Source organism: Lepidochelys olivacea (assembly GCF_965140295.1).
Source record: "Lepidochelys olivacea isolate rLepOli2 genome assembly, chromosome: 3".
Taxonomy (NCBI): Eukaryota; Metazoa; Chordata; order Testudines; family Cheloniidae; genus Lepidochelys; species Lepidochelys olivacea.
In genome coordinates, this window is record NC_140413.1 from 48133015 (window position 1) to 48145840 (window position 12826).

The following is a 12826-nucleotide window of genomic DNA, read 5'->3' on the forward strand; positions in this document are numbered from 1 at the left end:
TCGTAAAAAATACATTTATTTAAACTGTTGAGATATTAAACTGCAAGACCTACAAACTCTCAATCCTCTCACAATGCCACTATTACCACAAAAGCTACTATAGTTTGAGTAGTTTTATTTATTTATTTTACCTTATGCATTACTGTCACCTATATGAAAATATATATATATGTATATGAGAAATAACTGAAGACATTAATAGAGGTGATTCCTCCAAGATATTTGCACAGATTCTAAAATGGCTACAGTACATACATATTCACACACACACAAACCATTTTATAGACAGTACAGAAACATATTAACCCTCCCAGCCCAGTCATTAAAATCTAAATAATGCTTGTAGTCAGAAAAGCTAAAGCATCTTTGAATTGCTGCCTTTGCATTAGCCTTATGTGCATATAGCCAGCACTGGGTATCACACTGCCAGAGTACACTAGGATAGGTTACTAAATTACATTTAAGAGGAAGTACAGTGTTATTATAGACTTTGAACCAAGATATACTGAAAAATAATCACAGAGGTGTCATTATTTTGTCCACAATAAATATATTATGAATTTGTAGTTTGTGTCAAATAGCACATGATTTTTAACCAGCGTTCTATAGTAGTTGGAAACTTTTCAGTACTTAAAAATGTGTTGAAACGCTTTCACTTATCACAAGAAAAAAGGAAAGAACATTTTAAAATGGATAAAAAAACCCTAAGCATTTCATATCAATACATCTTATCTCATACATACTGGAGCTTTATAAAAAACTAATTGCACTGATTCAAGTTTCCTCTGAAATCAGTGGAAAATCATGTTGATGAGAAATTTAAACAATACCACTCCAGACTACAAATGCATGACCTAATTATGCAAAAACAGAATATATGTGAGTAGCTTTATGCATGTGAGTAGTCTCGTGTGCGTAAGTGTTCCAAAGATTTAAGCCGAAATCTCTGTACCACATTTTGATACCTTTGTAATATAAAATACTTGTTTTAAGATTTAAGAGCAGTTTGAAATGCTAAATGAAACCATCATGGCTGGATGAAATATTGTAATATTATACTCAAAACAGTTCCTATTTTGAAGTCAATGGGACTTTTGCCTAATGAAATCATGTAAACACTGAAGCACTTCATGCCTATCATGAACTTTATTCCTTTATTGTGTCTAACTGCTATAGTATGTTATCACTCTCACATGATTACACAATAGTATTAGTAATTCCCCCCCAACAGCCTAATGATCAATGGGAGTCTTTTCATTGAATGGACTCTGGATCTGGCCCAAAAGTGAGTACCAAAATCACTGTTCTATTACGAAGCATAATAAAGACTAGAAATTCCTATTTTAATGGGCTCAGTTGCTTCTAATAATCGTAGCCCTGTGTGGCAATCAAAAACAGATTTTTCCAAGGCTTCTTTGTATGTTAACTTCTTCTTTGTTTTGGGGCATGTAATGGCTTTAACATGTGACTTGTCATCTTTCATTTTTGTAGCTGTGATAGCATCAATAATGCCATTCTTAATAGCATCTTCCATAGACAACCTGCACTGAGATTTTGGATCTATCAGTCCACCAGTCAAGTATTGATACTGCAGGCAGCGAATGCCTGTGTCTTTGTTCAGGACATTTACATTCATAGCTTCAATGGCTGACATAATTTTGTTTGTTACAGGATGAATGATCCCAGTAAACACTAACTCACACTGCTGAATTTGCTTAGCACTTATTTCATCTATTAACTCCCTTTGCAAAGCTTCTGAAACACTGTATTTTTTCCCAGTAAATGGATCAATGATGCCTCCTGTACTGGCTTGAGCTTCAAGACACCTTAGGGCAGTAATTCTATCCACCAAGTTTTTGCGTGAGGCTTTTAGAACTGTAATTCTTTCATTGGTGTCAGAAAGCCAGTATCCTGCAATAGGGCTGTTCATATCTTTACATGGTCGTGAACTGCTAAGCAAAATATCACCAAACTCATTAGCTGTGATGAGGCCTTCCTTATATTTATTGACTAATGTTCTGTCAATTGTACCCTGTGTTAATGACTCTTCAATATTAAACTGTATTCCAGTTTTGAGATCTGTTAGCAAAAGAGAAGAGTTTCCACAGGAATCAAAACATGTAGACTCCTTCCACTGAAATTCCCGTTCTAATAGCTCAAGATATGTACTTTTATCAATTAAATCCCTTTGATAAGCCTCATATGAAGTCATTTCTGTTCCAGTTTTGATGTCTACTACGGAAATTTTATTAACTTTTTCTGCTGATGGGCTAGTAATTTTTCTGTCCCCAACTGGAAGCAGAACACTTTTGCTATCTACATCAAACACACAAATTTTCAGCAACTCATAGTAGTACATGGCTTGCCTATTATTTGGGTTTTGAAAACACTTTGCATTACTAGAAGGTTCATGTAAAAATTTTAAAATTGTGTTATTTAGTAAGCCTAGCTGCACTGCGACATCTGGAGGAATACGAACACTTCTTACAGGGTCAATAATTCCCCCACTTGCAACCTGGGCTTCAAGAATATTTTTACCTTTTTGTCTTTCCAGGATTCTAGCTTCAATAGCTTGATACACCGATATTATTTTACCAGAACAGTAATATCCTAAAACTGCTTTCTCTGCCTCAAGTAGTCTACCTTTGAATTCATTATCTACAAGTCCTTTAACAATTGAGTCATCGACAGAATATTTCTGACCTGTTGTGGGATCAATGATGAAACCCGTGGCAGCCTGGGCTTCTAAAAATGCTAATGCTAATGTTTTTTCAATTATTCTTTTCTTTGCTGCTAAAGCAAAAGAGATTATTTCTTTGCTGGATTCAAAGTACAGCCCAGCTATAGCAGTAGGTTTAGTTAAAAACATTTCAAGACTTTTCTGAACCTCATCAATTGACTTATGCCCTGAATGAAGCTGTTCAACTGTGCTCCTGTCTAGCAGCTTAACTTCAATCAACTGCCTGGCAGTTACATCATGTCGGAGACCTTGAAATTTAAGATAATCTTCCCCAGCAGAATATTCATAGTGAACCACATCAACATTCTTCACATCCTTGCCCTCTAAGAAAGAGCTAATCTTTGGAAAATCTTCTCCCCTTAAACCTTCAGACGTTTGGTATCCCTCAAACATCCTGTCTTCATTACCAAGATTCTTGTCATTTTCTTGTTTTAATGTTGTAACTTCAACAAGCACATCATATTGCTTGCTCTTCACTATCTGTAAACAGGAATTTTTTGACACAATGAGCAATAGAGCTGGAGAACGTAATCTGCACTTTACATAATTCAGGCCAAAGTCCACCACCAGAAGAATGCAATGGAGAAAGTGAACAGCAGAAATCATGAATAAGAAATTTTATTAGCATGGACTGCACAGAATATTATTAACTATATTTTTTTTAAATGGTACACCTCAAATATTCATTTCAGAAAGGATAGATTAATGGGAATGTGGAGGAAATGCAAGGTAGAAATTTTATTCTGTGCTTATTACCTACACTTATTGATATCACTCAATGCACTTTTAACCATAACTGAGTATAATCATTGTATGTGAATTTCTATAATGTACATAAAAAGAAAAGGAGTACTTGTGGCACCTTAGAAACTAACAAATTTATTTGAGCATAAGCTTTCGTGAGCTATAGCTCACTGCATCTGATGAAGTGAGCTGTAGCTCACGAAAGCTTATGCTCAAATAAATTGGTTAGTCTCTAAGGTGCCACAAGTACTCCCTTTCTTTTTGCGGATACAGACTAACACGGCTGCTACTCTGAAACCTGTTATAATGTACATAGATAAGCAGAAGAGGTCCCCATACACCAGAATAAAAAGAGTATACAACAGAGAGCATAGAACAGCAATACCAACTTTTAAAGAATGGAATAATAAAAACCAGCACCAGCAAGGCAAATGTCAACAAAACTCAGAGTATACCTCCAAAGGGTGCATGAGCTTTACTAGTCCTGTTCCATGTTTTTCTTCTTCATGCCTAGTAGCTTGCCAGGAAGTGTGAAAGTTTTTATCTCTTAATTTGTCTATTTCTGATATTTTTGTCATGGGGTCTGTTTTATCAAAAGTTATCTGGAGCTGGGTGCTTGTCTGAGAAACAAACTCTGTAAAAGACTGTTGGCCTGTATCATCTCGGGATTGCTTTGTTCTTGACAACTGGAGCTGCGCCTCTTTTGGTTCTGTATCATCAGCACCCAGGTGCAGCTCCTTTTCTCCTAATCGATCCATTTTAAACCCCGGAATGTTTATATCAACCTGTCTCTCCTGTTTCTGTCTGAACAATGAAGAAGTTGTTTTTGCACATGGATGAAGTTGTTCTAAATCTCTAGGTGAGGTTTCTCCCAGGTAATTAAACTCCTTTCCCTTCTTCTCAAAGTCCAATTTGAATATAGAATCTTTGATGTTATTATGTTGCTTAACTCCATTCTGAAACATTAGGAACTGGTGTTCACGTTCCTTCATTGGCATGTCCATATCCTGTTTTAGGGTCTCCACCATGCGCCTCTGTACCTCCAATTCCTCCTCAAGTTTCCGATATTTCTGAAAATAATCCATTTCAGCATGATTTCCTTGTTGTAGTTGCTCACGACATTTCTGAAGTCTTTCTTGAAGATCTTCAATTTGCATCTTGTACAATTTAATATTCTCTTCAGCCATATCTTTTTCTTGCTGCAGAGTGACACATTCCAGTCTTATACCCGAAATGTCATTTTCAGTGATGCTATGGGATTCCAGTAGTTTTTCAACTTTTTTTCTAAATTCCTCTGCAGAATGTTTAAACCTAATGGACTCTTCCTGAAACAGAGCCATCTTTTTGCGTGCCGTTTGCTCATCTAGGGTCTTTTGATGGAATTCATCCTGCAGCTTCTTCAGTTTACTATTTAGCTCTTGTATATGAGTTTGCTGTAGCTGTATTTTCTGCTCACTCAACCTCTTTTCAACAGTGAAAGAATTTAGTTGTGCATTTAGATTTTTAACCTCTATCTCAGCGTTCAGTTTGAAAGCTCCCTGCTTATCACACTTCTGCTTAAATTCACTGGCTAATGTTTTTGTTTTTATTAGGTCACCTTCTAGACTTTTGACTTTACTTATGAATTCTTGCTCAGTTATTATCTGCTTGTGCAACTGTTCATTTGTGGTACGTAGCTGCTCTTTAAAACCATCTGCTAGGGTTTTTAAGGCATCATTTTTTCTCTGAATACTTTGTTTCTCCAAAATTATCCTCTCTGATTCAGACTGAATTTGTTGCATCATTATTTTGGTTTCAGTATTCGATCTGGTAAGCTCTTCTACCTTTTGTTTCAATGATTCTGCCAAATGATGGCTTTTGGCCAAGTCGTCTTTCACCTTTTGAATCTTCTGTTGATTTTCATTCTCTGCTCTTGTCTTTTGAAGCAGCTGTTCCTGGATTTTTTTATACTGTTCTTGCAGATTATTTGCTTCTCCTCTGCATGACTGTGTTCTTTGTTCAGCTATCAACTTCTCTTTCTGGAGAGAGTTGATTTGTGAATTTAAATGCTGAATAGTGATTTCAATTTGTGTGTGTGATCTAGTCAATTCCTCTACTTCCCTTTTTAACTGTGCCTTTTCCTGCTGAAGAGATTTCATCTCTTCTTGATAATTTACTTTAATTTTCTTAAGATCTATGGCCTCTTGCATTACCTCTTCAGCTTTACCTGTGGTTTTGTGCAGCTGCCTATCAAGTTCTTTCAACTGTTGCAAATATCCCTGCTCTACCTGATCTTTTTGGTCCAACTCAATTTTCAGACATTTAAGTGTATTATTGGCATCATCTAATTTCTCTTTTAGTAAACGAGCCTTTTCTTCAGCTGATGCTTTCTGAAGTTCAAGATCATTCAGTTCGTATTTTAGATCTTTAATGTTTTTTTCAGCCTTTTTGTTGGCAATAGTCAGCTCATCTACCTGCTGTATAAGCTCCTCTATTTTCTTTATTTCTAGTTTTTTCTGGAAACCTGTAATTTCAGAATCAACCCGATAATGCTTGTCTTGCACAGATGTGCAAGTTGGCAGCACATTCTCTCTTATTAAGGAATATCTGCTTTCAACTATTTGCCTTCTAGCTTCAGTTTTCTCTTTCTCTTGGAGCTTTATTTCTGCTAGATTCCCTTGATACTCAAAACCTTGTTCCATTTGCTTTATTAGTTTCATAAGCTTTTCCTCTCCTTCTGTTTTTTTCCTCAATTCTGCCATTAAAGCTTTTTTCTGCTGCTCTAAATCCTGAAGATTTGTGTCTTTCCTTCTCAGGTGCTCTTCAAGTTTTCTTCTAGCAGCAGTACTTTCCTCTATTTGAGTTCTAAAAGCTCTGAGGTTTTCTTCAACTACACTTCTTTGAGCCTCTGCCTGCAAGATGAGCTGCCTTACATGTTCTAACTCCTGCTCTGCAGATACTTTCTCTTTAGCAATGCTCTCAAGCTCTATCTGATACCGCTTTGCCTCTTGCTCAGCCTTGGTTTTCTGAAAAGATATCTCTTCCACATACTTCTGCTGTTTCTTCAGCTCATTGTCTGCAGCTTCCCTCACTTTGGGGAGTTCCTGTTCTACACGGAACTTTTGTTTCTTCAACTCCTCTAACATTTTCTCAAGCTCATTTATCTTTCCCATAAGTTTTCTGTTCTCATCAATTGTTGACTTCTGTTGCGCCATCAGATCTGAGTATGCTGCACGTGCTGATTCCGCCTCATTGTTTATAATCTATAAGAAAATTTAAAATATACAAATATGTTTAAATCTGTTCTTTTTTAATATAGCATGTGAAATCTGTTGTATTATTTTCAAAACATAGTTGAAAATACTTACTAACGTATATTCGGCATGTCAATACAGTAGGATGAGCAGTTCCCACCACCATCACCTTCTCCTTACATAGTAAGCTTCAGACAAGAAATCATTAGTTCACGATGAAAAAATCCTTCATAAAGGAATCCACAAAGGGGAGAAGTCCCAAAGAATCTCTTTTGTTACTCAGCAAGCACTAAATGGTTAGAAAAGTCAGACAGCCACTTGCATATGATCTTGCTCAAAACAAATAGCTATAACAAGTAATGAACAAAACACAATATGCAAGGATCACACAGGTCAAGGAAGTTCAGCATTTCCAGTTTGGTTCAGTAGGAATTTAAAGCATTTTATGTTTACAACAAACATAATACAACACAAATTTGGAAATCTGCCCAAAAAAAGAAATAATACATGAAGCTGCACTCAGGATGTGTCCACACTAGGAAAAAAGGTGTTTTCTTACCATGTGTTAGCTAACACATGTCAACTAGGAGATAGTAAACTCTTAATGAAGAGAGGGCAGATAGTAGTTTCCACGCATAAGCAGATGGAGGAAGTAGTTTCCGCACATTAGCAGATGGAGGTAGACACTAGGAGGGAGAAGAGGGTTCATCTCGACCTGCTAACATGTTCAAACTACGATTGCCTTGTCTTCACTAGAATTTTATCATGTTCGCTAACATGAGGTAAGAACACAGGTTTCTTCCTAGTGAAGGCAAGGCCTAGTGTGAGGTAAAAAGCAAGCAATTTTTCTAATAAACAGAAGGTTATTTTATTTTAACAAACTTGCCTGATTTCAGTTGCAATGAGACTACACTTACATATCACAAGAAGTACTAATGAAAAGGCAGCTTCATTCCCTCTTTTCCTCCTTCACTTGGATGATTTTAAGTAAACACTTAGGAAATGTCTGCACTGAAAAAAAAATAAAAAACAACCTGCAGCAGCAAGTTTCTGAGCCTGGATCAACTCAAGCTGTGGGGCTAAAAACAACATTGTAGAAGTTCAGGTTCAGGCTGGTGCCTAGGCTCTGCAACCCCATCAAGGATGTGGGTCTCAGAACCCGGGTTCCAGCCCAAGCCAGAACATCTACACTGCTATTTTTAGTCCTGCAGCATGCGCTCCATAGGCCTGAGTCTGTTGACCCAGGCTCTGATATTTGCTGCTGTGGGTCATTTATTGCAGTGCAGACACACCCTTACAGATGTTGGGATTAAACTGGATCAGCTTAGGAGCATCTCCTTTTATGCTGACAGTTACACAACAAACGTATTAAATGTAAAGTATTTTTAAACAATTAAAATTGAGAATCTGATTGCAGTTGCATCTAGGATCACAAATTAAATTTTGCTATTATGGAATCTTGCACTCTTCCTGATTAGCAATGTGAGGCATCAGCTGGGAGGTATACCTGCTAGTATAACATTGTGACATTAAAATTTGATGAAACAAATTCAAAATTATTGAAAAAAATCAATTGTTTTGCCATCTCTGAATTTATACTGATTAATAGAACAACAACATATTAATTTATAGTTATGCTCAATCAACTTTAAATCAGCTCCACCTTCAGATCTTTTTGTCCAAGATTCAAATACTGAGTTAGATTGATTTTTGAATGGTAATTATTTTTAATTGGTGTTTGATTTGCATTAAGAGAAAACTTCTGGTACCTCAATATTTTTTTCTGTTCTTTTTCTCTTCATCACCCATGTCATTACTTTTTATTTGCTTTGCTTTTCCCCAGAATTAATGTTCCGTTTCTGTGTTTTCATTTTACTGTCTGGAGCTTATTGTCTATTTCAGGTACCTTGATGCTAGGATTTTTACCAGCAGGAGAGTGAGTTTGTGTGTGTGGTTTTTGGAGGGAGGGTGGGGGGTGAGAAAACCTAGATTTGTGCTGGAAATGGCCCACCTTGATTATCATACATGTTGTAAAGAGAGTGGTCACTTTGGATGGGCTATTACCAGCAGGAGAGTCAGTTTGGGGGGGGGGGGGGGCGGAGGGTGAGAAAACCTGGATTTGTGCTGGAAATGGCCCAACTTGATTATCATACACATTGTAAGGAGAGTGATCACTTTAGATAAGCTATTACCAGCAGGAGAGTGGGATGGGAGGAGGTATTGTTTCATGGTCTCTGTGTATATAATGTCTTCTGCAGTTTCCACAGTATGCATCCGATGAAGTGAGCTGTAGCTCACGAAAGCTCATGCTCAAATAAATTGGTTAGTCTCTAAGGTGCCACAAGTACTCCTTTTCTTTTTGCGAATACAGACTAACACGGCTGTTACTCTGAAACCTACCTTTACTCTGCATTTCTGCAACCAGCAATAAATCTTCCATTTGTTGGTACTGATCTAATTCATCCTCTGCACCCTGTTTGTTCAAGCTGATGCCTGTATTGGCCAAACTATGAATCTTAGTCTGTGTCAAATTCTCTTTATTTTCTCTACTGTCATTTCCAAATTGTATGTTTGCTAATTCAGCTTCTGAAACTGGAAAAATATTCTCTTCCCTTGGAATTACTTCTTTCATTGAACTGGTTATTTTTACATTTGTCTCCCCTAAAAGTTGTCCCTCTAAACCTGGACCACTGTGTATTCGTGACTTTTCAAAATTTAATATAAATCGTTCTGAAGCATTTTCTATATGCTGCTTCCCTTAGAAATACCAAACAGGTATGCAATATTTGCTTGAACTATATTCTGTGCTTGAGTTGGATTTAGAGTTCGTCTTTCTGGAGAGTTGTTTTCTGCTACAAAACAGCTGTCATCCAAAAGGGGCATTATGGAGTTTGTTTGTGTTCCCTTCATCTGCATCAGAAATGCTATCTTCCTCACAGGCTGCAAATTCAGCTTTGTCGTCTTTTCACATCCCTTGTAACACTTTCATCTCTCCGGGGGTGGTTTCCTGCTTTACAGTTGATATAGTTTCAACACTCTCTTGCAACTCGTCTTCAAAGTTTAAAGACACATTGTCACTGCTTCCGTTGAGGCTATGATCTTTAGCATTTAGCATGGTAGATTTTCAGCAAGTGGTCTCGTTGAAAGATGTTCTTGTTTCCTGTTTGGGTTGGCACCCACAGCATATCTTCCAGTCTTTTGAATGACATCATCTCTCTTCATCATTAGCTTAAAGTTAGTTTCTGAATACAACCCATGTTTCTCCTTTGTTGGAGCATCTTCCCTTGCTCTTCTTAAAACATCTTTTTCTTTGATTTCATGCATTTTCTCCACTAATACTTCATAAAACTTCTTCGGCTCTCCCCGTTTCCTGTCTCATTCCATCAACAATTGGCTGATTTTACACCTCACCAGAATCGTCATTTATATTAACAATGACACAAATTTGAGATTTCTACCATTCTCTGTGTTTTGATGCTGTTTACCAGAAAGGGTGGTTACTTCCTTTCCTGTATGTAGCTGCTCTTCTCCATTATTTCTACCAGCACTTTCTTGACCATGAGGCTTCAACAGTTGCTTTGATGTTCTGTCCGTTATGATTTTATCATGTATGTCAGTATCAAATTCTTTTCTTTGAATTTCCAACTTACTCTCAGATATACTATGAGAAATATCTTTTTGCAAATCTGTCTCATCTATTGGGTTTTCTCCTACTGTGTTTTTCTGTCTTTGTTCAACTGTTTCATCACATCCCAAAGGTTCAAAAACTACAGCTACCATCATGGTTTTCTGGAATTCAGGCTCAGTGGATAAACTCTGAGCTGACAGCACACAGGTTTAAATTTAGATTTTAAATGTCAAAGACTTCATAGCAAGGACCTTATTTTATCCTTTTTCTATGCACCAAACTCTTAATGACATCATTCAGAATTCTTAACAAAGACAAGGATAGAATAAAGTCCTGAATGTCAGAGGAAGAAATTAGAAGTATAATCCCAGAAAAATTGATGACTGTTTCTGCTTTGAAATGGAAAAGCTCCAGGATACGCTACTTTGATTCCAAAAGGAATTAATATAGTGCTTTGCAATTAGAAAGCAACCTTAAATTATCTACTAAGAAGTTATCAAGGAAGTAGAACTCTGCATATGTTTTGCAAAAAACAGTCTTGCAGACACAGCTCGGAACAGACAAAAATGGTTTATAAAATTCAATTATTCTTGAGAAACTTGAAACCAACCAGTCAAACCCGACAAATGTCTTGGTCTCTAGATATTTTTCTTTTTTGTTTTCATTTTTACCAGCAGCATGAATTATAAACATAAAGCCTCCTTAGATTGTAAAAAACCAATATCTCATGCAACAGATGCTACATGGTAAAAAAAAAAAAAAGATGTACACTTTTCATACTTATGCTATTCTGTTCAGAGGTGTGTGACAGAAAGAACATGCAGCAAAGACAAAGATGGCAGCAAGATTATTTAACATCCCTTTAAGGATCCAGCGTCTTGTCCAATGATTACGTAAATAAATATTAAAAATTAAAACTTGTTAAAATAACTCCAATCCTGTTTTATGTATTTTTGATACGGGACAAATCGTTCAGTATATGATTTGGCAGAAAACTATGAGGATACAGTGTATAAATTAAGACCCTATCATCCTTAAAGAGTAAATATATAATTGCTTTAGAGACACATGATATTTTTAAAGAAAGTGAAGAGTAGATAATATTCTCTGTTTAAATCTTTAAAGCATTGATTTAAACTGCGTATTTTTGAACAAATTTTTATAGTCTCCATTTATTCTTGTTAACGAGACCTCATACTCACTGTGAAAAATGTTAATTTGCCTCAAAGAATCAATGCAGAAGAATGACAAAAGAAGCCTAAACATTTAAAAGGCATCAAAACAAACTTAAGAAATTAGTGAAGGGGTTATTGCACTCCCCTATTTAAATAAGAAATTCCTTATGCACTAAAAGCAAGCTTGTGTGCATGCTGCAGATGAAATTCAACCCTGTGCAGAGGGATAATGGAAGACCTAAGCACCACTTAGGGCCCATTTAAGCACACTAACTAGGACTTAAATAGGACATTAATAGTGCATGGGAGTTGGGCTGGCTCTCTGCACAGGGGCAAATTTCAGCTTGCATTTGTAAGTACAGCATATATCCAGCCCTAAAATATACACCAAATAAATACAGTTCACATTCCAAACATCCAGTGTGGTTTCTGTGGTAAAAATAAAACTGCAAATTAAATTTTCAAAAATTAAAAAGCAAGTATTGTCTATGTCTGAATATAGATGATGAATTATGATTTATAAAGATGGACAGCTTTTGGTGGAAATTTAAATTATTTTCTTTACAGAGGTATACTTTTATATTTTCCTTGTTTATTAGAAATAAAAAAGTTTTAAAAAAATGTTTGACTCAAAGGGACCCATCACTACCAGGTAATTTGTGCTAGGTCTTAAGTAAAACTATCCCGGTGCATTATAATTTCTCTTGTCCTATAGATAATTTCCTTCTCTGCAGAATTCAGTGAATCACAGTGGGTCCCTGTAATGTGACCCTCCCATCCGGAAGGACTGATGGAATGTGAGGACTTTGCAGACAGACATCAGTGTTTATACGAACAATAGCCGCACAGATCAATATCCATATATTCCCATGTATGTGAGGTATATAAGGAATTTCAGTTCTTAGTATTTTCAGCTAAAATTATGATCCAAGTCCAATAGCTGTTTTATTTCCCCCAACAAAATGGTTTCTATTTTCCTGCGACCTACCTCTTCTTCTTCCAGTCTTTTCAAAGAGTCACCAGCAAATTTAATATACTGGGTCATCAGGGTCACCAAGGCAGTGTAGCGTGTTCGTAAATCCATGAACTGCATAGAAACAAAAGAGGAAAAGGGAAGAGGAAAATGGTACCACTCACAGTGACTTGGAATGCATTCAAATAATGTCCAAGAACTAGTTCTAGACTTAAACTGGCCTTTACGAAAGTTATATATGGCACAGAGCTCGTAATAAGACAAATCTTGATCTTGGTTTAAGGAACATAATAGTCACAAAGAACCACATAAACAGTCTGTTCACAGGACCAA

The 12826-nt window shown here is 36.4% G+C and overlaps 1 protein-coding gene across 2 annotated transcripts in view; it reads right to left on the reverse strand.

Moving 5' to 3' along the window:
* DST (dystonin) overlaps positions 1-12826 on the reverse strand; it is a 473375-nt gene that overhangs the window by 166237 nt on the left and 294312 nt on the right. The window contains exons 22-24 of one of the 2 annotated variants that reach the window (XM_084622758.1): positions 12509-12607; positions 3940-6726; positions 99-3220 (exon numbers count right to left, since the gene is read on the reverse strand). In XM_084622758.1, the coding sequence (XP_084478884.1) occupies positions 1310-3220; positions 3940-6726; positions 12509-12607 (4797 nt within the window). In that variant the 3' untranslated portion in view covers positions 99-1309. Of the gene's footprint in view, positions 1-98; positions 3221-3939; positions 6727-12508; positions 12608-12826 lie in introns of those variants that run through there. The other variant, XM_084622757.1, reaches the window with a different exon arrangement.